The 23,160-nt window shown below is 63.9% G+C and overlaps 1 protein-coding gene across 3 annotated transcripts; it reads right to left on the reverse strand.

The window, feature by feature from the left end:
* Positions 1–667: 667 nt before the first annotated feature.
* SYMPK (symplekin) lies at positions 668–21,899 on the reverse strand. 3 transcript variants are annotated; one of them, XM_039510763.1, is made up of 27 exons: positions 21,847–21,899; positions 20,861–21,112; positions 19,666–19,731; positions 19,173–19,226; positions 18,568–18,641; positions 17,745–17,871; positions 17,104–17,353; positions 16,817–16,987; positions 15,434–15,673; positions 14,457–14,611; positions 13,695–13,845; positions 12,708–12,921; positions 11,046–11,196; positions 10,733–10,968; positions 9,993–10,074; positions 9,550–9,663; positions 9,027–9,174; positions 8,352–8,512; positions 6,194–6,302; positions 5,852–5,952; positions 5,265–5,355; positions 4,777–4,878; positions 4,368–4,555; positions 2,953–3,129; positions 2,127–2,216; positions 1,514–1,819; positions 668–956 (listed from the first exon to the last, which is right to left on the reverse strand). In XM_039510763.1, exons 2-27 carry the CDS (start codon positions 20,966–20,968, stop codon positions 786–788), a joined length of 3,837 nt encoding a protein of 1,278 aa, XP_039366697.1. In that variant the 5' UTR covers positions 20,969–21,112; positions 21,847–21,899; the 3' UTR covers positions 668–785. The 3 variants fall into 3 exon arrangements, with proteins under 3 accessions (XP_039366697.1, XP_039366694.1, XP_039366696.1); XM_039510760.1 differs by having other exon boundaries at positions 12,708–12,942; XM_039510762.1 differs by having other exon boundaries at positions 12,708–12,942; positions 20,861–21,115; positions 21,847–21,862.
* Between the last annotated feature and the right edge of the window lie 1,261 nt (positions 21,900–23,160).

The raw sequence follows: 23,160 nt of genomic DNA on the forward strand, positions 1-23,160 counted from the left end.
TCGGCGGGCTCGCCCGGCTCGGCGGGCTCGGGCCCCTCGGGCAGCAGCAGCCGCACCAGCGAGAGCCGCACCGGGGGCAGCGCGGCGGGGCCGGGCGGGGGCGGGTGCGCGGCCGGGGGCCCGGGCGGGAGGGCCCCGGGGCGGCGCGGCGGGGCCCCCGGCTGCGGGGCTCGGGCCCCGGCGGCGCCAGGAGCCGGTAGGAGCCTTCGCGGGTCCGGAACTGGCTCTTCAGCTCGGGCAGCAGCGGGGGGGGCCCGTCCGGAGCCGCGACCGCCGCCGCCATCTTCCCGCCGGAAGTCACCTCTGACCCCGCACCCGGAAGCGGGCCCGTAGCAACGCGGGCGGGGCCCGTAGCAACCACACACGGCCCCCACCAGGCTCCGCCCCTCCTTGACCCTCCCTAGGCCCCGCCCTTAGAGACCCCACCGGCTCCACCCCTCAATGACCCTCCATAAGTTCTGATCCTTAGCAACCTCCCCCAGTGCCCCCTCCTCACCACTCCCCATCACCCCCACCTTTCCCCAGCCCCCAGTGCCCCCTCCCCATCACCCCCACCTTTCCCCAGCCCCCAGCTCCCATTCTCCCCTAGGGGAGGCTGCTCTGGGGGGTCAGGGAGATGCACCCGCCCGAGGGAGGGACGCGCCCCATGCAGACAAGGAGGCAGAAGGACCCAGGAACAGCGATTTTTTATTTAGCGCAGATCCAGGCCCTTAGCTGTGCAGTTTCTGCTCCTCCCCACCCTCCCCCCAGAGTATCTCTGCCCTTCACGGGGCGGCGCTGCCCCATCAGCTCTCTGCTTTCTGCTCCTGCTCCGCGCCGGGCTCCGGCAGCTCCTCCGGCTGGCTGACGGGCTGGGGCCCGCCGGGCGCCGGCTCGTCCGGCGTGAGGCTCTCGGGCTTGCGCTCGGCTTCCCCGTCAGCGGCGCCGCTGGCTCCCGCCTCCTTGCTCTTCGCTTCCTGGTGTGGGGCAGGGAAAGGGGGCAGACAAGATGCCTCATGAATGGAGACACCCCAGCCCCACAGACCCAGGGACCCCTTGTTGAGCTGGATTCTAGCTTTAACTGCCACCCTGACCCCCACGAGGGGATCATGTCATCCCCACCTGGGATCTCTTCAACTGCCCCTCAACTTATCCTGGGCAATCTCCACCCCCCCCCACTCTAAGATCTCTACATCAGCCTCGGTTTCCCAGCCTCAGGCAGGAAGGGGAGGGGCCAAAGGCACTGGGCAGGCCCTTGGCTCCATCCTTTGACCAATGAGACCAGTGGCTGCACAAGGGTTCAGTGGGGGAACCACATTGACCACCATGGGGCAGGGCCCCTGATGCTGCAGTGTTTGGGGAGGGCCCCCGGTGCCCAGCAGCACTCCCTGTACCCCCCTCTGTGCTAGGGGACACTGGGGGCCAAGAAGTAGGAAGCTCTGAGGCCAGCGGGGGGTTAATGGGACCCTGGCTGGGTGCAGCCCTGACTCCACGCACGAGCTCTGCCAAGCCTCCGCCTGCCCCCAGAACGTACCTTTGCAGGAAGGGGCCCCTCCACGCTGGAGTCCAACAGGGAACCATCTCCGCCTGAACTCTCCTCTTCCTCCTGCATGCTGATGAAGATGGTGGGCGTTTCCACCTCGGGCCCCTCCTCCCGGAAGTCCATGGGCTCTTCGGCGGGCAGCGGTGCCAGGGCGTGGGCAGGGCGCAGCTGGCTGGCCGGCTGCTTCAGTTTCTGCTCCTCCTCCAGCTGGCGTTTGAGCGCCTTCTCCTGGGCCAGCCGCAGAGCGATCATGTCCTGGGACATGCGTGGGAGGAGGGGTACGGGTTCCAGCTCCTCCTGCCCGGGGACAAAGCACCGTCAGCCAGGGAAGGGACCCCTCCCCATCCCTTCGAGTCGGGGTAGCAAAGGACTCCCCTCAGAGGCTGGGCTGGGGACCCCGCTCCCTGCCAGCCCACGGGGAGAATAGATGAGGCCTGGCCCACAGACCCTGGGCCTCTGCAGCAGAGCATTAACCACGGGGCTGGTCTGAGAGTCCCCCCACAGCACCTCCCTGAGCGCACGGCTCTGTTCTGCGCCTTCAGGCACTGACTGACTCCCTCCCTGGCCCGGTTCCCAGCCTCCCAGCCCAGGCATCTCCGCTCACCTCCTCCAGCGGCTGGGAGTCTTTCACCTCCATCTCCTGCTTGCTGCTGGCTTCCAGGATGGCCATGGTGGAGTTGGGGACATGCGCTTGCTGTGCAGGGTGGGGAGGGGAATGAGGGGCCGGGTGAGCGAGGCATGCGGGAGCACGGGTCCGCGTGCCCAGTGCCCGCTGCCCTGGGACCGGGGCTCCAGCCTCTCCCCTGCCCTGGGAACAGCCAGCTCCCAACTGGAGCGAGAGGCCGGCCCGTAAGGACCTACCCTGGGACGGGGGCAGAGCTGTCCTGGGGATCAGTCCCTAGTCGCAGCAGGTGAGTTTAAAGGCTGAGCACAGGCTGACAGCCGCCCCTGGGGGGCTGGGGAGCTGTGTCCCCTAGGGGAGAGCTGGGAGCCCCACTGCTGGGGGGGAGAGACAGCCAAACACGGACAGAGCCCAGCACACTAGGGAGCAAACTTGCATCAGGCTCCAGGAGATGCTGGGACTAGGGCCACCCTCCTCCTGCTGAGGGCTGGTGACTCACAGCCTGATGCCCCACCTGCCCCAGTGCAGGAGGGGGCAGGAGGGTGATGGTGGGGGTGCTAGAGCCCTGAGGGAACTGGGTGAGAACAAACCCTAAAGAAACCCGTTCCCTACACCCCCACCTCGGTTAGACTGAAGGGAAGCACTGCAAGCTGGGGCCTGCAGTCTGTCCCTAATTATTAAAGGGAAGGGCAGCTGCATACCCGCCCCATCACTTGTGTGCCCTCCCTCGCCCCCCCAGGATTACACTCAGCCCCCAGTCTCCTGCACGACCCCCCCCCCCCACACCCTCCAGGGGGCAGGCCAGTACCTGGTGCGGGGTGAAGGAGCGGACGTGGGCCAGCAGGGGCTCCCGCAGCTCGGGGCACTTCTCGAAGACGGCGCTGAGCTGCTGCGGAGGGAGCTGCAGGATGACCTGGAAGGACTGGGGCTTGGTGCGCTGGCAGCATTTGATGAAGCCCTCCCACACTTTGGGGTACTTCCACACCTGGGAGGGCGAAGGGGGGGGTAAGAGAGGGGCCTTTCCACTGTGTCCACTGACACCCACACGTTGGCACAGGGGGCAGCCAATTCAGCCAGCCCTCCACGTGCCAGCGGCTCACCCTGGCTCTGGCCAGGGCTTTGCTGGGGCATGAGCCAGGCGTCCCTCTGCTGGGAAGCAGCCGGGCACCTGTATCCCCATCGCAGCCCTTTCAGAGCAGGGGAGATGCCCACCCAGAGGCAGTGCTGAGAGCCAGGCTGGCTGGCGGAGGAGCGAGGGGACAAGGTGCGCTTGGAGCGGAGCAGCGGCCTGGTGTTGTCACATGCACCTCCGGAGCCCGCACCCGAGGGGGAGCAGGGCTGAGAAATGGAGAGAGCTGGGCTGTCTGGGGGACAGGCGAAGAGCTTGCGGCCACCTCTGGGGAGGAACTCGGCCGCTGGCCAACTGCCAGGTGCCACCAGCGTGTGGCAGTTTAGGACAGGAAGTGCAGACTAAGTGCAAGGAGTGGGGCTGAGGGAGGCCGAAGAAAGGAGAGGGGGAACGGGCCAGGACAGTGGACTCAACAGAAGCCAGCGACGGGATCTTGGGCTGATGGCTCAGCCTGGAGATGACAATGCCAGCTCCAGAGCCCCCTAGTTCCAGGGCACTGGCTTAACAGGGCCTCAGCAAGACGAGCGCCCTCTAGTGGACCATCCCCTGCACTCCTAGACTCATAAATTGTAAGGTCAGAAGGGACCAATATGATCTTCTAGTCCGGCCTCCTGCTCAACGCAGGCCACGGAATCTCACCCACGCACTCCTGTAACAACCCCCTGACCTATGTCTGAGCTACTGAAGGCCTCAACTTGTGGTTTAAAGACTTCAAGGTGCAAGAATCCTCCAGCAAGTGACCCATGCCCCACGCTGCAGAGGAAGGTGAAAAAACCCCAGGGCCTCTGCCAATCTGCCCTGGAGGAAAATCCCTTCCTGACCCCAAATCTGGCCATCAGCTAAACCCTGAGCATGTGGGCAAGACTCACCAGCCAGCACCCAGGAAAGAATTCTCTGTAGTAACTCAGATCCCACCCTATCTAGTGTCCCATCACAGGCCATTAGGCTATCGCATCCTACCATCCCTTCCATGAACTCCGTAGAAGCCCTGGGATTTCCGGGGGCTAACCCCACCCAGCTTAGCTTGTGCCGGGAATCCCGGCGCTAGGCTGCCTGGCTAGGCTGCAGGAGGCGCCGCAGGGCCGGGTTCCCACCTGCTTCATGATGAGGCGGGACAGGACGTTCATGACGAAGCCGCCCAGGCGTGGGTACATGGTCAGCGACTGGATGACCGTCCTCATGAGCAGCATGGGCAGGGGGCTCTGCTCCATCAGCTGCTGCATCACCACGGCCAGCACCTCCGACGTGTAGACGTTCCTCTCCCCGAAGCACAGGTTGGTGGCTGTGGAAGAGATGACGTCAGCCGAGGCCGCCGGGGATTCGGGGGTGTGGCTGAGACACACGGAGAGGCAGAGAAGGGAGCAGGTCGCCAGTGGGCACAAGACGAGAACCCAGGAGTCCCGGCTCCCACCCGTGGGCCAGCCTGCTGCCAGTCAAGGGGAAGGAGGAAGACACAGCTATCCCCGCCGTCCGACTCCACCCAGGGCTCCGGCACCCCCTTACCTTTGATGATGGATTTCATGTCGCACTTGGCGGAGTCGATGTTGTGCAGGGCGATGAGCAGCTCCCCAGGGTTCAGGGGGGACACGGCCGAATTCCCTTCACCTGCATAGGGCAAAGAGAGGGAGACTGAGCTGGGAGGCCGGGCTGTCTGTGCAGACCCACTGTGCCCTAGTGGGAGGCGTGTGCTGGGCGGCCTAGGGCCCTGCTGCCCAGATCAGTTTCTCCCCCAGGCTCCCCACAAGAGACACACGAGATGGGGCTCCTGAAACTTCCCAGGTTCAGGCTTCTCCCTGGCTGGGCCGTGAAGCTCCTACCTCCACCTGGAATGGACGTGGCAGGACTGACCCCCAACTGTCCTCCCACTCAGTGTCATGGCACCATTGCCCCCCGCCCCCCAGGGTCCGTCGGCGCCAGTCCAACGCCCAGCATCATGTGGGCAGCTGGCCCTGCAGAACAGGGAAATCACGGCCCCTCAGCTCGGCACCTACCATGCTGTGTCCCCAAGAGGCGATTGAACACCTCCTTCACCACGATGGGGTTCAGCTTGATGAGCTTGGGCAGAGCCTGGATCACCTCTTTCTGGAGCAGGGAGAAGAGAGAGGGAGAGCTTGGCAGATATCGGTTATGCCACATGATCCTCTGGCCTATTTAACACAGGGGAGACTGAGGCCTGGCAAGGGGACAGGACGGACTCGGGGTCACACTGAGCCAGTGACAAAGCCAGGAACGGAACCCAGGAGTCCTGGCTACCAGCCCCCGCCCCCCCTGTACTCTATCCACTAGATGCCACTCCCCTACTCCCCGCGGATGGAACCCAGCGGTCATGGCTCCCAGCCTCCTACCCTGCTCTCACCACTTAGACCCCACTCCAAATGGAACCCAGGAGTCCTGGCTCCCAGCCCCCTACTCCTCCGCTCTAACTACTAGAGCCTACTGCCTCCCATAAGAACAGTCTCCCCTAGGCAGTGACTGTCCAGCCACTCCCCTACTCTGGCGGTGGCGGCAGCTGGGCCAGGCAAGAAGCCAGGAGCCCTGCCTAGCTCAGCAGCGCCCGCCAGGCCCCACGGGGTCCTACCTTCTCCAGGCCGTTGAGGACGGGGATGAGGAACCGGACATCCGGGAGCCGCTTGTGGTAGAGATCACGAACTCGCTTCACCAGCTCGGGAGACGGGGGCACTGCGAGAGCAAGGGCAGGTTAGCGCCGGGGAAGGGACTGGAGAGCAGGCGGGGGAGCCCAGCAGTGAAGAACACTTGGGGAAGCAACATTCCCATTTGAGGGGAAACTGAGGCACGGGGCAGGGCAGCCAGCCTGGGAGAAAAGCCAGCAGCCCTGCTCTAGCCGTCTGAATGCCCACTCATCTGGAGGGCGGTGCCCGCCGGGGGATAACAGTGGCAGCGCAGGGCAGGGCATTGATACCTTTATCCGTCAGGCTGTGCAGGCATCGGGTCACCAGGGTCTCGGCCCCTTTGGGGCAGTTCTCCACCAGCAGCAGCAGCTCCGGGGAGTTCATCCCCATCCCGCGGATCTGGGCAAGGAGGGGGAGAGACGGAAGAGGCAGCCTCAGAGGAAAATCACCACGGATCGCGGGGGGAAGGAACGAACTGTGCCGAGTCAGCACGCGCAGCACGGCCGTGCCTCACCCCCAGCCAAGCCCCAAGGGAACCCAGCCAGTGGAACGCCAGTACCCCAAACCCCCACTCCCCTGGGACCCTCCCCACCCTGCTGCAAGGTGGCCCAGCTGCTGGCTAACCCGATCCGTGCAGCACGGCCAGGTAATGCTCTTCGTTTGTACCTTCCCCGCCAGAGGCTGGAGTCTGCACGGGACGCTCCTGCTTTAGGTTCTGTTCAGAAAAGGCAAAGGGGGATGGACAGAGGCTGTAAGCAGATCACAGACCCCAGGCTGGCTGCTCACCAGAGATGGCTTTGAGCCACGGTCAGGAGCGGTCCGGGGGATAACAGGGTTATACGGAACGGCCAGCATGGATTCGTCAAGAACAAATCATCCCAAACCAACCTCATTTCCCCCTCCAACAGGGGTACTGATCTCACAGGTAGGGGAAAGCAGACAGGATGCAGCTTGATTTTGTCAGGTTGCACAGTCCCGCCTGACAGTCTCAGAAGCAGACCAGGGAAATGCGCTCTACATGGAATTACGATAAGGTGGGGGCAGGTATCTGAGAGGACGTATCTATCGGGGTCCCACAGGAGTCAGTCTTGGGTCCACTTCAGTATTTTCATTGCTGACCCAGAGAACGGGGTGGAGAGTGTGATTATAAAACCTGCTGCTGACCCCGAGCTGGCAGGAGTGCAAGTGCTTTGGAGGAGAGGGTTAGAATTCAGCGAGAAGAAATTCCTTCAAAACAAGTGCAAAGTACTGCACTTAAGAAGGAAAAAAATCAAACTCACAGCTACAAAATGGGGAATAACCAGGGGGTCGTACTGCTGAGAAGGAGCTGGGCGTTAGGGTGGATCGCACATTGAATGTGAGCCAAGAATCTGATGCAGCCGTGAAAAAGGCGAACATGGTTCTGGGTGTATTAACAGAAGCGTTGCAGGAAAGACACGGGGCATAACTGCCCTGCTGTACTCGGCCCCAGGGAAGGCCCCAGCTGGAGAACAGGGTCCAGTTCTGGGTGCCACATTTCAGGAAAGATGTGGACAAACTGGAGAGAGTCCAGAGAAGAGCAAGAGAAACGATCCAAGGTTTCGAAAACCTGGCCTAGGAGGAAAGGTTAAAAAAACTGGGCACGTTTAGCCTTGAGAAAAGAAGCCTGAGCAGGGAGCGGAGAACAGTCGTCAAATTCGTTAAGGGCTGGTAGACAGAGGACAGGGATCAATCGTCCTCCCTTCAGTGGACATGGAAAACAAGAAGCAATGGGCTTAATCTGCAGCGAGGGAGACTGAGGTGAGATATTAGGACAAAAACTTTCCAACTCTCAGGGGAGTTCGGCTCCGGAACTGGCTTCCCAGGGAGGCCAAGGGATCCCCGTCACTGGAGGATTTTAAGATCAGGCTGGACAAACCCGTCAGGGCTGGGGCTAGGTTTGCTTGGCCCGGCCACAGCGCATGGGGGCTGGAATTGATGAGCTCCGGAGGCCCCTTCCAGCTGGGGGTTTCCGGACTCCAGAACAGCTGATCGACCCAGCTTTAAGCCAGCTGTCAATCATCCATTATTTCTAACCTGAACCTTAACAGAAAGTGTGACCCATCTGCCTGAATCATTATTAGGTGTATTACGGTAGCGCCTAGGAACCACAGTCACAGCCAGGACCCCACTGTGCTAGGCACTGTACTTTTGCTTTGCTATTAGGTGTATTATGGGAGCATCTAGGCATTCCGGTCACGGAGCAGCCCCCCACGGTGCTAGGGGCAGTACAAACAGCGGGAAGATGGCCCCTGCCCCAAGAGCCTAGCCTGGAATTCAGTCTCCAGCTCTGGGCTCAGACAGTTCCTAGTCAACGGGCCCCGGCGCCCCTTTGCTTTGGGGTCGGCCTTGCAGGGGCCACAGTTCGCTGTCCCACCTGCACGGACAGCCCTGTACCGCTGCGGGGGGAGCCCTTCCTGGCATGCTCACCGGCTGCTCGATGACCCGCAGCACGGTGCGCTTGATGTCAGCGATGGCCTCCGTGTAGACCGACGCCAGCTCGTGAATCAGCTTGTGGTTCTGCGGCAGCAGGGCCAGGTAGAGGTACAGACACTGCTTGACGGTCTCCTCGGTCCAGGGAGCAGCCACCTCTGCACGACAAGGGAGGGAGATCGGTCGTGGGGCTCCCAGCGAACAACCGCAGCTGGAGAACCAGGGGAAAGAGCAGCGGCTGCCCCGACCTCTGGCGACAGCCCAGCAGGGAGCCAAGGGACGGGCTCAGACTGCAGAAAGGGGCCAGCGGCTGGCCCCATTAACTCTAAGGAGGGGCTCTCGGATCCTCGGCTACGGAAGCAGCAGACGGCTACCGGCACAGCGGGGTTGGAGCGCTAACCACGGCAATGCCGGCTCGTGGGCAGAACCCAGCCATAGGCCTGAGATGCCCTGGAATTCCCTGTGGCTACGAGCACAGGCCTCCTTCCTCTAATCACCGAGCGGGGAGCAGCCACCAGTACCAGGCTGGGGGACCCCCACATGGCTGGTGCCGCAGCCCAGCGCAGTAGGGGAGATCTGACCCACCAACTCGCGACACTGAGGAGTGCCCCCCAGGACAGCAGCCCAGGTTCACTGGTCGTCCCCACCCCACGCGTGGCCCCGCCTCGTTACCTGTGTCCTTGTCGGCGCCGAAGAGCACAGACGGGGGGTTGGGGTGCACCAGGAGCTGTAGGTAGTTCAACGCAAACTTCTCCACGTACTCCCGCAGCTGGTCCTTCTCGTACATGCGCTTGATGAAGAGGATCGCCTGCTGGCGGACCTGCGGGGCAGACACGGCGTGTGAGGGGAGCGCTCACCCAGCACTGAGGGGCAGCCACCTCTGGGGCAGGGGGCAGCTGAAGACAGCTGCACAGCAATGCCCCACGAGCGCTCCAGTCGTATCCCTGACTAGCTGCTGGGGGACAGAGGGCTGGGATCTGGCTAGGACGCCACTGGGAACCCTCCGTCTCGCTCAGGACGCTGCGGGAGCAGTGAGGAGCTGAGTTACGGGTCTCATCGGCAGGATTCCTGAGACTTCGCGGCCAGGGCGGCGGGAGCCTGGCCTGAGGCAGTATCTGGGGGCATGAGCCGGGCTGAATGAACGCACAGAGGGGCTGGACAATACAAGACACCGGCTCCCGGTTGCCTGACGCACCTTGTCCTTCTCGTGGGAGCTGAGGTCCAGCAGCACGTGCAGATACTGGAACTGCCTGGACGGGCGCTTGAAGATCAGGTCCCGGAGTGTGGACATCCCCAGGTAGGTGCGGCTCTGCGACAGACAACCTCAGTGAGCAGATGGTCCCCCAGGGGCTCGGCTCGGCACCCCCCCCCCTCCGGCTTGGGAATCGGCTCCACGCACTCAGCCGGAGGAGCTCGATCTAATGCGGACAGGCAAGTGCCAGGCGAGGGACGCGGGCGGTGGGGCGGGAATCACAGGAGCCTGCCCGCAGATACTGGGTGCACACACCATGTGACAGGGAGATGCCAGCCCCGCCCTGCCTCCCTGCAAGAGGGATCAGTGGGGTCGGTTAGGATCTTCTTGGGCAAGGACGGTGCCTCTTTAATAGCCGCTCTCCCCTCCCTGCTCCTCGAACCCACCTCATCCTCGCAGTACTTGCGGATCACCTCCAGGGCACTCTCTGTGATGAGCGGGGCTTCCAGCACCACCTTGGTGAAGATCCTGCAGGGGGCGCACACACAGACCATCACCACTGGGCTGCGGCCCCCAGGTTCCCTTTGAAAAGGGGCCCTTCGCCTGTCCCGGAGATGCAGCCACCTCTGGGGTGGGCCAGGGCCGGAAAAGGAAGAGAACCCCTGCCCCATGACATTATCCAGGATGTTTAGGACAGGAAGTGCAGGCAGATGTCTCCAGCTGAGAGTGCTGGCTCCAGAGCCCTTGCGCCCCCCTGCTGGGATGGAGTGAGGATGCTCACTGCTGTGTGATGGGGACACCTGCCCCCTGGAAACCCTTCCTAGCGTGGCAGGGAGGGCCAGGCTGGCAGTCCCACGACACAGCAGGGAGCTGGTCCCAGCAGGAGCGTTAGTTATGCTGCACTGGTCACGCTGATGGAGCCCTGGCTGCCGCAGGCAGGACACTGCTGGGAGGAAGCTCGCAGCGCCGGAGCCCGAGCTAGGCACCCCTGGGAGGAAGCTCACAGCACTGACATCCCAGCAGGGTCACAGCTCATGGCACAGGCTAAGCTCACGCCAGGAGATGGCAAGGAGCATGTGTCCCCGACCCAGGCTAGTCTGGGTCCAGACCAATGACTCCGGCCGGGAAGGCTCCGCCTCTCAACTCCTCCCCCCCGAAGCTCCGCCCCCACAGCGGGGCCACTCACCCATCCTTCTGGTCTGGCTTCTCCTGCAGGCCGGAGAGCAGGCCGATGAGGCACTCGTCGTAGCTGTCCAGGGAGCCGGTCGGGTACGTGCTCAGGTAGGCGTTGTACTCCTGGTACAGCCAGGCAAAGGCCAGGTCCAGCCGGTTGCGGATGTCGTCCAGGATGAAGGCCAAGACCTCGCTCTTCAGGGGCACGTCAAACTGGGTCACCAGGGATGAGAGGATCTTGACACGGGCCTGGGGAGGAGAGAAGGAGAGGGTCAGGCACGGATGGTACCCAGGCCCCGCCCCGCTGCGGCCGAGCCGGTGCCTACCTGGGCCGCCCCGCTGCAGGCGACAGCTCTCTCTGAGCACAGGATCCGCTTCACGGCTCCCAGCTTCAGCTTCTCCATCTGCACGTCCGTCAGCGGCTTGATCGCGTCGCTCAGGCGGAAAACCTTCTTGCGCCCGCCGGCGCCTGCCAGCCTGGAGCGGGGAGTTAGAGCGCGGCTCAGCGCCGGAGGCGGGCACAGTTTGTAACGCTCTCACAAACCACTCACGCCTCAGATTACCCGCTCGGCTTGGCAGCGCTACCCGCCAAGCACAGCGGGAAGGCCCCAGGCATCTGGGCAATGGGAACGTGCCATCAAGAGCTGGCTGGACTCAACATACATCATGGGGGACTGGGAGAAATCAGCGCCTGAGCGTTAACGGCAGCAGGGGGCTCAGGCAGGACCAGGAACTCAACAGGGCTTGGCAGCTGGAGGACAACGAACTGGAGGGGGCAGAGAGGTGTGTAAACAATGAGGACACAGAGAGACCCCATAGGATCCTGCATGGCTCCCGCCAGGACAAAGTGCCATAACCTCCGCGCCTCTTCTCTGACCTAAAGCCCTCCCAGTGGTATTGGTGGTTCACAGTCAAACTGGAAGGGCTCATGGAGTGGCATCCCGCAGGGATCAGTTCTGTTCAATATCTTCATCAGTGATTTCGATAAGGGCATAGAGAGTACACTTATAAAGTTAGCGGATGATACCAAGCTGGGAGGGGTTGCAAGCGCTTTGGAGGAGAGGATTAAAATTCAAAATGATCTGGACAAACGGGAGAAATGGTCTGAAGGAAACAGGATGAAACTCAATAAGGACAAATGCAAAGTGCTCCACTTGGGAAGGAACAATCAGTTGCACACACACAAATGGGGAATGACTGCCTAGGAGGGAGCACTGCGGAAAGGGATCTGGGAGTCAGGGTGGATCACAAGCTAAATATGAGTCAACAGGGTAACGTTATTGCAAAAAAAAAAAAAAAAAAAAAGCAAACATCCTTCTGGGCTGTATTAGCAGGAGTGTTGTAAGAGAAGTAATTCTTCCGCTCTACTCCGTGCTGATTAGGGTTCAGCTGGAGGATTGTGTAGTTCTGGGCACTATATTTCAGGAAAGATGTGGACAAATTGGAGAGTCCAGAGAAGAGCAACAAAACCGATGAAAGGGCTAGAAAACATGAGCTCTGAGGGAAGACTGGATGAATTGGGTTTGTTCAGTCTGGAGAAGAGAAGACGGAGCGGGGACATGAGAACAGTTTCAAGTACATAACAGGTGGTTACAAGGAGGAGGGAGAAAATTGTTCTCGTTAACCTCTGAGGACAGGACAAGAAGCAGTGGGCTTAAACTGCAGCCAGGGCGGTTCGTGTACGACATTAGGAACAGGTTCCTGTCCGGGTAGCTAAGCCCAGGGAGGGTTGGAATCTCAGTCCCTGCAGGTTTTTAAGAGCAGGTTGGACGAACAGCTGGCAGGGGTGGGCGAGTTATTACGTGGTCCTAGCTGCCCTCTGGAGGTCCCTCCCAGGCCTACGATTCTGTGATGCTCTGGTGCCTGTTAGTATCTGCAGCGCCGCCAGGCAGCCCTGGAAAGGGCGCGACCTCTTGGGGTATCTCCCGGGAGCCTATAAACCGCGGGCTCAGCACGGACCCTGAGCGCCCTCCTCCGAAAGGCCTCACCTGGGCTGGGTGGCCGGGATGATGGGCTCCGGCCGCCGCTTGGCTTGGGGGGCCTCTTGCTCCAGGAGGATAGTGACGCAGCCCTGGGCCCCCAGCACGGAGATGGCCTGCCCCTGGGACAGCGAGGACAGGCGCCGTTTGATCAGCACACTCTCGGGCTTCGCCAGCTTCTCCTCCTTCGGCTCTTCCTTCAGCAGCTTGGTGTGCTCCACGCCTGGGGGACGGGGAGAGGAGCCTGTGCCAAGGAGCCGTCTCACTCACGGTGCCCTCGCGAAGCCAGGCAGAGCCATGGCCCCAGGCACCAGCCCCAGGGGAAGGAGAGTGGAGGCAGGAAACGAGCTGCAGCTACCACCAGCTCTGCCGACGCCCCCAATCCACAGCCCCCTGCCAGCCAACCCCCCCCAGCTCTGCCTGCGCCCCCAATCCCAATCCACAGCCCCCTGCCAGCCAACCCCCCCCCAGCTCTGCCTGCGCCCCCAATCCCAATCCACAGCCCCCTGCCAGCCAACCCCCCCCAGCTCTGCCTGCGCCCCTCAATCCCAATCCACAGCCCCCTGCCAGCCAACCCCCCACCAGCTCTGCCTGCGCCCCTCATTCCCAACCTGCAGCCCCTTGCCAGCCCAGCCCTGGGCTCCCCCCACAGCTCAGCCAGTGCCCCTCACTCCTGACCTGCGGCCCCCTGCTAGCCCAGCCCTGCCGTCCCCCCCAGCTCTGCCTGTGCCCCTCACTCCCGACCCACAGCCCCCTGCTAGCCCAGCCCTGGGCTCCCCCCAGCTCTGCCTGCACCCCTCACTCCCGACCTGCACCCCCCTGCCAGCAGGCGGCGAGGAATCTTGTGGACGGGGAGGGCTCCTGAAGGCTGAGGAGGCACGGAGCCAATAAGCGGGGGGGTGGCACGAGTCTGAGGTCTCCCCGACGTTAACTCCCCTTCCCCCCGAGCTCCACCTCTGCTACGAGGGAGCCCCCCACTCCCCCCAGCAGACGTACCTGGCCCAAGCCCTGCGGCCGTCATTTGGGTGGCCATCAGGCGGGCGAGATGCTTGATCTGGGCGTCGGTGCCGGCCGACTCCACGGGGGTGTAGGTGGCTTGGAAGGAGGCGGGCATGGTGTCGGGCAGGTACACCATGCTGATCAGCACCTGGGGCAGGAGGCACGACACGGCCGTGACGCAGCCCGTGGGGGGACGCCCTGCAGAGGGCGCTACTCATACGGGCCCCAGGCCCTGCGCTCTAGGCCCAGCCCCCCGCCAGCTTGCTGAGGCCAAGAGCCATTTCCAGCAGCGAGACCCCCCAGCTTCCCACCAGGCCAGCGGAGAGCGCCCCCTGCTGAGCCCCCGCCCCGCTCCCTGCAGACCAGAGCCCCCGCCCTGCTCCCAGGGCCCAGCGCCCCCCCGCGGCACACTGGGGTCAGCATTGATTGCAAGGTGAGACTGCCCCAAGCTGAGGCCCCATCCCACTCCCCGCAGCACAGCGACCCCATGCACCATGGCACTGAGGTCAGCACTGACTGCGAGGGGAGAGCGCCCCCTGCTGAGCTGCCCCGTGCCCTGAACCCCCTGGATTTCCCCACAGGGCTCCCATCCAGCAGGCCTGACACTCTTTGGCTTGTGAGCCGGAACAGGAGCCGCTGCTCAAGGCCTGGTGGCTGCAGCCCAACACACCCGTCCCCCGGCAGCGTGTCGGGGGGGGGCTGTGCATTTCAGGGGTCCGGGGACCCGCCAGCACCGAGCCAGGGCCCAACCTCACCCACCAGATTGGCCACGTTGTCCGGCGTCAGCAGGGGCTGCAGGAACTCGGCCGTGATGTCCGTGTCCGAATGGGTGCTGGTCTGGGCAGAGGGCTTGGGCGGTGGCGCAGCCGCTTGCTCCAGGTCCTTATCCTCGTCGTCCTCCCCGAGAGCTGGCTCTGTGCCGGAGAGACTGGGGTTAGAGTCGAGGGGCACTGCCAGCCCCAGACAGCCGGGGCTGGCGCCATCCCCACCCCGGGCCCGGCAGCGGAGGGCAGGCTCCTGGCAGGTGCCACGTGCACACAGAGCTACACCTTCCCAGCAGCCCCTGGGACCAGCACCTTAGGGGCCACAGCTGGTATGGCCCCAGCAGAGAGGAGGCAGCTTCCGCCCCACACACTGCCCCCTGCCAACCTTACCCAGCCCTGGGGAGGGATTTCACTGCCTTAGAAACTCCACCTCTAAGGACAAGCTGGCTGCTCCGCGCCTCTGGATCCCCGACTGCTGTGCAGGCTGCACCCAGGGGCCCAATTCAGATGATGTCTGGGACGCCAGTGCTCCCATGCCCCCAGAGCGCCCCCTGCTGGGAGAGGCTGGGGCCGGAGTAGCCAGGAGCTCCCCCCACGGCCAGCGCCCTGCTCCCCACAGCGCCCCCTGCTGGGAGAGGCTGGGATTGGAGTAGCCAAGAGCTTCCCCGCAGCCAGCTCCTGCCCTGCTCCCCACAGCGCCCCCTGCTGGGAGAGGCTGGGAGTGCAGTAGCCAGGAGCTCCCCCCGCAGCCCACTCCTGCCCCGCTCCCTACAGCACCCCCTGCTGGGAGAGGCTGGGACTGGAGTAACTGGGCTGTTCCCTGGGTCACCTCCCTCTGGGAACTGGGACAAACTCACGGCTCAGGGGGCCCCCCCCGGAGAGCTCTCAGCTGCCTGCACCCGCTCCCCCAAGGCATCCCACCCCCAGGAACGGTTGCTGCTAAACGGGGCCTCCCAGCAGAGCACCCCTCACCCATCTTCATCTTCTTCAGGGCCGGGTCGCTGTCATCCCGCGGGCGCTTGCGCGGCTCCTTCAGGCTGGGCATGCTGCGGGTGATCTCGGCCTGCTGGGTGCCCAGGTCCACCAGCAGGGTGGTGATCTGCGCCTGGAACTCGAAGGACGAGGGGTGCTTCAGCACGCTCAGCAGGTGCAGCTTCAGGTTCTTGCGGACGCTGCTCACCTGGGACTTAGCCAGCGTCGGCGGCAGGTTGGCTGGTGGGAGGGCGACACGGAAGGGGCGTCAGGCACGCGGGAGGGGGGCTGCCCTAGAAGGGACCCGCTGTAGGACAGAGGCTTGGGCTAAGCCTGAGGTCTGGCTCTGGGTAGGGAGTGGGGTGCAGGGCGAGGGAGGGGCCGAGCGTCAGGACTCCTGGGTAGGGAGTGGGGTGCAGGGCGAGGGAGGGGCCGAGGGTCAGGACTCCTGGGTTCTCGTCCTGGCTCTGGGTAGGCAGTGGGGTGCAGTGCGAGGGAGGGGCCGAGCGTCAGGACTCCTGGGTTCTCGTCCTGGCTCTGGGTAGGGAGTGGGGCGCAGGACGAGGGAGGGGCCGAGCGTCAGGACTCCTGGGTAGGGAGTGGGGTGCAGTGCGAGGGAGGGGCCGAGCGTCAGGACTCCTGGGTTCTCGTCCTGGCTCTGGGTAGGGAGTGGGGTGCAGGGCGAGGGAGGGGCCGAGCGTCAGGACTCCTGGGTTCTCGTCCTGGCTCTGGGTAGGGAGTGGGGTGCAGTGCGAGGGAGGGGCCAAGCGTTAGGACTCCTGGGTTCTCATCCTGGCTCTGGGTAGGGAGTGGGGTGCAGGGCGAGGGAGGGGCTGAGCGTCAGGACTCCTGGGTTCTCATCCTGGCTCTGGGTAGGGAGTGGGGTGCAGGGCGAGGGAGGGGCTGAGCGTCAGGACTCCTGGGTAGGGAGTGGGGAGCAGGGCGAGGGAGGGGCCGAGCGTCAGGACTCCTGGGTTCTCATCCTGGCTCTGGGTAGGGAGTGGGGTGCAGGGCGAGGGAGGGGCTGAGCGTCAGGACTCCTGGGTAGGGAGTGGGGAGCAGGGCGAGGGAGGGGCCGAGCGTCAGGACTCCTGGGTTCTCATCCTGGCTCTGGGTAGGGAGTGGGGTGCAGGGCGAGGGAGGGGCTGAGCATCAGGACTCCTGGGTTCTCGTCCTGGCTCTGGGTAGGGAGTGGGGTTCAAGGAGAGGGAGGGGCCGAGGGTCAGGACTCCTGGGTTCTATTCCTGGCCAGGGAGCGGGGGGGCGCGGCTGGGAGTCAGGACAAGCGTTGGGATTTCGCTCATTAACGCACACAGAGCCCAGGGGAAGCCCCAGGCCGAGCGCTGGGCCCAGCAGCTCAGGCCAGGGAGGGGCAGCACTTACCGTGCAGGGTCTCGTAGGCCTGGATCACCTCGGCCATGAACATGGGCCGCTGGCGGGCGATGGAGGCCAGGGAGCCCAGTGCCGCCGTCAGGTTGATGCTGGAGATGGCCGGGTGCACCATGAACTTCAGCAGCTGCTCCAGGGCCGCCTTGCCCTCCTCCCACAGCACATCTGAAAGGCAGGAGCGGGCGGGGTCATGGCACGGGGAAGGCAGGTTAGGGGTGAGGGGGCCGCGTGCCAAGGGTCACCCGACCCGGCTCCGAGAGCCCCGCCGAGCCCCCACTCACTGTGTTTGATGTAGGGGTGGTCCTTGGGGATGCGGTCGAGGCTGATGTCGTTCTCATGGCGCTTGGGCACGTCCGAGTCGGGCATGCGGGGCGACAGCGTGATGATCAGCCCCTCCACGAACTTGATGGCGTGGGTGCGGATGCCGTCGTTGTCCGAGTCCAGCAGCAGGATGATGTCGCTGGCCATGGCCGACACCATCTCCCAGCAGGCCTCCTGCAGGTCGTTGATGACCTTGGACTTCACCATCCACTGCCGGGAGCCAGAAGGGTGGGGTGAGCGCCGAGGCCGGCCACCGAGCACTGACGAGGCCGGCGGCCGAGCACAGCGCCCCCTGCGGGGAGAGGCTGGGGCTGGAGTAGTCAGGCGCTCTCCCCCCGGCCAGCACCCTGAAGCGCCCCCTGCTGGGAAAGGCCAGAGCTGCAGTAGCCAGGAGCCCCCCCACCCTCCAGCCAGCGCCCTGCAGTGCCCCCTGCTGGAAGAGGCCGGGGGTGCAGTACCCAGGAGCTCCTCCCCCAGCCAGCGCCCTGAAGCGCCCCCTGCTGGCAGAGGTTAGGGCTGCAGTAGCCAGGAGCTCCTCCCCCAGCCAGCGCCCCCTGCTGGGAGAGGCGTGGGCTGCGCAGGCTGGCTGAGGGGTGCTCACCTGCAGCGCCACCTTGTAGAGCTGGGTCATGGCGAGGATGGCCTTCTTCACCACGTTGACGTTCTCGTCCTTCAGCAGCATGTTCAGGTTGGCGATGAGCTTGAGCAGCAGCTCGATGTCCCGTTTGCTGGGGGCAGGGGAGAGACAGCAAACTCAGGGGGGGAGACACGGCGCTGGCTGGAGGTGGGGCAAGGAGCTACTGCAGCAACCACACCCTCATCCAGGACCAGAGCAATTGGCGTCTGTGGAAACCTCACCCTTGTACAGGTGGGGAAACTGAGGCAGAGGGAGAGACTTGCCAAGGTCACACAGGGAGTCAATGGTAGATCAAGGCACAGAACCCAGGAGTCCTGGCTCCCAGGCCCCCTGCCCTAACCACTTGACTCCATCCCCCTCCCACAGCTGGGAATAGAACCCAGGAGTCCTGCCTCTTCACAGCCCCTGTTGTAACCTACCAGGCTCTGCTCACAAGAGGGATCTTAGCTGGAGACAAGGGATAAGCACCTGGCCTGCCCCGGATGCCACCCCCCAGGCAAAAGCCCAGTCCCTCCGGTCCGTAGGTAGCTGACTTCTCTTCCGCAGGCTGCTGCTGGGACGCTCCTGTGCTGGCTGAAGGGAGCTCCCAGACTCAGCCCCTCCCAGCAGGGGACGCTATAGGGAGCGGGATGGGAGAGTCTCAGCAGCTGCCGCCTGTGGGGCAGGAGCTGGCTGGGGGTCCCATCTAGGTGCTGTACAGACCTGTAGCACCTGAGGGCTCGGAAGCTGTGGGGGAAGGAGAATTACACCCAGTGGCTCCGGGAGGCCGCAGCAAATCCGTCCTTACCAGGCCTCTTCTATGAAGCCGATGACAAACTTCCGCACCTCGATGGATTTGTCCGCCTGGAAGGCGATGATCTCCTGCAGCCGGAGAGACAGGCGGTCAGGGCTGGCCCCAGCTGCCCAGCAGGCAGCAGAGCTGGCCGAGACGGGGAAGGGGGCCAGGGCAGGGCAGAGTTAGGCTGCCCCCGAGCCAGGGCAGGGAGGTGGCTGCAGAAAGCTTTAGGTAAGGCCCAGGTGAAAATATTCACACTCCACGGGCCTGCGTTTGACACTGAGCAGTCTAAGCTGCCAGCCCTGGCACTGCCCAGGACACGGCAGGCTCGAGGGGCGCCTGGGGCTCCAGCTGGAAACCCAGCAGCCTTTGGGAAGCCGCTCATACCTCAACCCTCCCCCCGACCATGGGCCCCCTGAGCAGACAGTTAACGCTCTGTGTCGATCCGAGGAGTTCTCCACCTCACTCAGCCATCAGAGGGTTGGGGGGCCGCTAAGTGAACGGCCTGAAGCGCCAGCCGTACTGCACCGGCCCTCGCCACGGGCACAAGGAGAGCCAGGAAAGGCTGTTTTCAGAGGAGTTCCCGGCACCCCAACGTGGCGCCCAGGGCTACTCACATCCAGGAAGTTATCCAGCAGCGTGGGGTCCTTGTTTATAATTAGCTCCTGGACCTGTGGGGAAAGCGGAACGGCAGGGGGTGAGACCCAGGCAGATGGAGGGGTTTGCAGCATCAGCCATCGCCCATCTGCCTCCCCCCAACGCAGCACCCTGCCCCATGGACCCAGCCGCTGTCCAGCATTTCTGCAACACCAGCACAGAGCCAGCTGAGCCCAGCATCAGGTCCTGTCCCTGCAAGGAGCCAGAGAATCCCAGGGAAGCCAGAGAGGGGCCAATGGCTAGAGAGATGGGGAAGGTGTGGATCCTCAGAAGGCTGGGGAGGATTCTGGGGGGCATGAAAGAAAAGCTGATGCCATTTGACCCTGGCCCTGCTGGCTGCACCTTCGACAGGCAGGCACGGGGCCTTGTGCCCCTGTACAGCTCTTCCCAGCTCCCTGCATCCCAGCCCACTGTCATCCCATTGCTGCAGGGAGGAGCAGCGTTCTCGCTCACCTGTTTGAGGAGGTTGATTTTCGAGTCGTTGCTGATCAGGGCAGCTTGGTTTAACAGATCCACCACCTGCAGAGAGAGGAGGCACAACGGGATTCAAGACTGGCCCGGCTCCGAGGAATCTCTCGCAAGACGGAGCAAACTGATGAAGGAGGCAACACCCAAGAGCCAAGCTAGGCTGGGAGTTCAGGACAGGCCTAAGTTAACCGCTCATGCGGCACAAAGCAGCACCACAAGCAGAGACGGCAACCAAGTTAGAAGTCCTGCCCGATACAGAGGGGCTACACACGGGTAGCTCGGGAGGGGTACGCGACGAATGGCGATGGCTGACCTGGTGACGGACTCCTGTCCCACTAGCATTATGGTAGTGCCTAGGGCCCGAGATCAGGTCCTCATTGTGCTAGGCTACCCACACCAGTCTAGCTTCCCTCCAGCGTGGATGCCTCTGTTGTAAAGGTGCTTATATTGGTGTGGGGAAGGGGAATTCTAGGATAAGGCACTTTGATGCCGGAGTAACTGAGTCCACGCCAGGATTGCACCAGTGCAACATACCAGGAAATGTAACCCATCCCGACCCTGCGTTAGCGACCCTGGGATAAAAGCCGTGCAGCCAAGACAGGCAAAAGGCGGGAGGGGAACCAGGCCCAGGGAGAGGAAGGGATGTGCCAAAGGCCACCCAGTGGGGCAGCGGCAGAGCCGGGACAGACGCCAGCTCTGCCAAGTCCCAGACGGGTGCCCTGCCCCCGGACTACGCTGCCTTGCAAGAACCTGACAGAGCCAGTGAACACATTGTACAGATGGATCACTGAGGGGCATGTCACGTGGCCCCAGCATTCACGATACGCTTCGAAACTGGACTGTAATTGGCAAGAGAGGTGAACAGACTGTAACCTGTTCCACTCCCCCTGCCCTGGGGCTGGAAGAGAGCCGGCGCCCCCTACAGGGAAAGGCCCGTATCCCAGTCCCAACACCCAGGAGCCAGCCGCTCCCCCTGCCCTGGGAGTGGTGACCCCTAGAGGGGAAAGGCCCTGTATCCCATCCCCACAACCCCATGGCAGCTGGCGTGCAAGACCTGGGGCCAGATCAGAGCCACCTCTCTTGTCCCTGGTCTAGGGACAACGGGCTAAAAGGGACGAGGGCCTGAGTCCCAGCCCACTTGAACGTTCAGCCTTCACTGCCTGTTCCCCGCACCACGCACCCTCTCCGAGGTGGTCATGCTGTCTGTGCCGCTGCCCTCCTCCTGGGTGAAGAACTGGGAGGCGATGCTCATGCGGGCATTGCTGCCCTCCCCTGCGCGGCTGGCCATGGCGACGCGGGCACCCGGTGCGTGAGCCGTTCCCAGCCGAGAGTGGGACGACGCCCCTGCCAAGGTGTCTGTGCCCAGGGCTGGACGGGTGAGAGGGCAGCTCCGTCTCCCCGGCCCAGGAGATCCTGGGGCTCTCTGCTCCGGCTGCTAACAAGGAGACTCATTAGCACCCTGCCCCACACAATCCCCAGCCCCCCCCATGGAAGCCCAGGCCACCCCACTGCCCCAGTCTAACACCCTCCCACCCAGATACCCCCAGCCCCTCCCTGGCACCATCCAGGCCTGGATGCCCTGTCACCCCACAGGAACCCCAGCCTGCCCCACTGCCCCCATGGGATACCTATCTGCCCCCTGCTCCCCCCAGCCCAGCCCCCATTAGCACCGCCCCAGGGATCACATCACCCCACGGCAGCTCCCTTTAGTCCCCCCCGCCAGTCCCCTCCCCCGCTGGCCACCCGCCTCCGGCCCCTCCTCGTAACCCCTCCCTTGTAACCCCCTCCGGCCCCCAGGCCAGCCCCGCCCTCGCAACCCCATTGTAACCCCTCCTCGCAACCCCGCCGACCCCTCCCTCTGCCCCCTCCAGCCCCCAGGCCAGCCCCGCCCTCGCAACCCCCGCCGACCCCCTCCTCTGCCCCCTCCGGCCCTCCTCTGCAACCCCGCCGACACCTCCCCTCTGCCCCCCAGGCCAGCCCCGCCGACACCCCTCCCCTCTGCCCCCTCCGGCCCCCTCCTCGCAACCCCGCCGACACCCCTCCCCTCTGCCCCCTCGCAACCCCCTCTGCCCCCATTGTAACCCCTCCCGCCAGTCCTCTCCTCGAAACCCCCTCCCGCCGGCCCCCGCCCCCAGCAACCCCCCCTTCCCGCGCTCGCTCACTCACTCTCCCGCCCGCCCCGAGCCGCGGCCCCTCACGCTCCGCGCGGGCCCCTCCCGGCCGCCATCTTCCCCCGGCCCGGGCGGTGCGCACTGCGCAGGCGCGCGCCGCAAGGCCACCTGGGTCATGTAGTTCTGCGGGGTGAAGGGGGCTGGGCGGGGCCGCCGCGGGGGGTGCTGGGTAACCGAGTCCGTCGCCTGGTGCTGCCTGCCGGGGGAAGGGGGGCCGGGGGATGGTACCGCTCCCTCCTGCCCTTTGACCCATGAACCCAGCCACAGCGACCTCTCCTCGGTGCCCTTTGACCCTTGGCCCCACTGCCCTGATCACAGCAGCCTCCCTTTGATGCCCTTTGACCCCTGACCCCAATCTCAGCAGCCTCCCCAATAGGGTGACCAGATCACATGGGGGGGCCACAGGCTCACAGCCCCCACCGGAGCCATGGGGGCAGGGGGAGGGGGACACACAACACCAGGAAGCTGCGAGGGGGGAGGAGGCTGGGGCAGGCGCCGCCCCCACAGCTCTCATTGGCCCAGTTCCCAGCCAATGGGAGCTGCGGAGCCGGCGCTCATGGCGAGGGCAGCATGCGGAGCCCCCTGGCCACCCCTGTGCCTTGGAGCCAGAGGGAGATGTGGCCCCTTCCGGGGAGCTGCGTGGAGCCGGGTAGGGAGCCAGCCAGCTCTGCACCAACTGGACGCCTGGTGACCCTACACTATCGGGACTAATGGGGACCCAATTGGACATCGATCGGGACGCGGGAGAAAGAGTTAAATATCGGGACAGTCCTGATTTTATCAGGACGTCTGGTCACCCTACTCCCCAATGCCCTTTGACCCCTGACCCCACGGCCCCAATCCCAGTGATCTCCCCCCACCCCCACCCCAGTGGACATCACCCCCCATGGCCTTGACCTTTTCCCTCCACCTTTGCACCCATCCCCCAGTCCAGGGCTGTGGCCCCTTCCCAACGCTTTTCACTTCCCGGTGCGGGCGGCCTCATCAGGCCCATCCTGTAGCAGGGCGGGAGCAGTGATGAGCTGCCAAAATCTTAACAACCGGTTCCCTACCAGGTCTTCGGCGGCACGTTCTTCACTTGCTCCAGGTCTTCGGCGGCACTTCAGCGATGGGTCCTTCAGTGCTGCCGAAGACCTGGAGCGAGTGAAGGACCCGCCGCCGAAGACTTGGAGCACCGCCTGGTGGGTACAAGCCCCACGTGTTTTTTAAAGTTTTTTTTTTTAGTCATCCCAGCCAGGGCCCCGTTGAAATCTGGCCCCCGCATTTCCTAAAGCCGGCCCTGCACATCGGGGTTGCAAAATTGTATTGG

This window comes from Mauremys reevesii, linkage group 22 (assembly GCF_016161935.1).
Source record: "Mauremys reevesii isolate NIE-2019 linkage group 22, ASM1616193v1, whole genome shotgun sequence".
NCBI classification, from domain to species: Eukaryota; Metazoa; Chordata; order Testudines; family Geoemydidae; genus Mauremys; species Mauremys reevesii.

Excerpts from the sequence above, each read along its gene's own strand:
- SYMPK (XM_039510760.1), bottom strand. The coding sequence starts at position 20,968 with ATGGCCAGCCGCGCAGGGGAGGGCAGCAATGCCCGCATGAGCATCGCC. Across the intron at positions 17,872-18,567 it reads GGCTTCATAGAAGAGGCCTG|CAAACGGGACATCGAGCTGC; the intron begins GTAAGGACGGAT and ends CCCTGCCCCCAG. Across the intron at positions 1,820-2,126 it reads ACTCCCAGCCGCTGGAGGAG|GAGGAGCTGGAACCCGTACC; the intron begins GTGAGCGGAGAT and ends GTCCCCGGGCAG.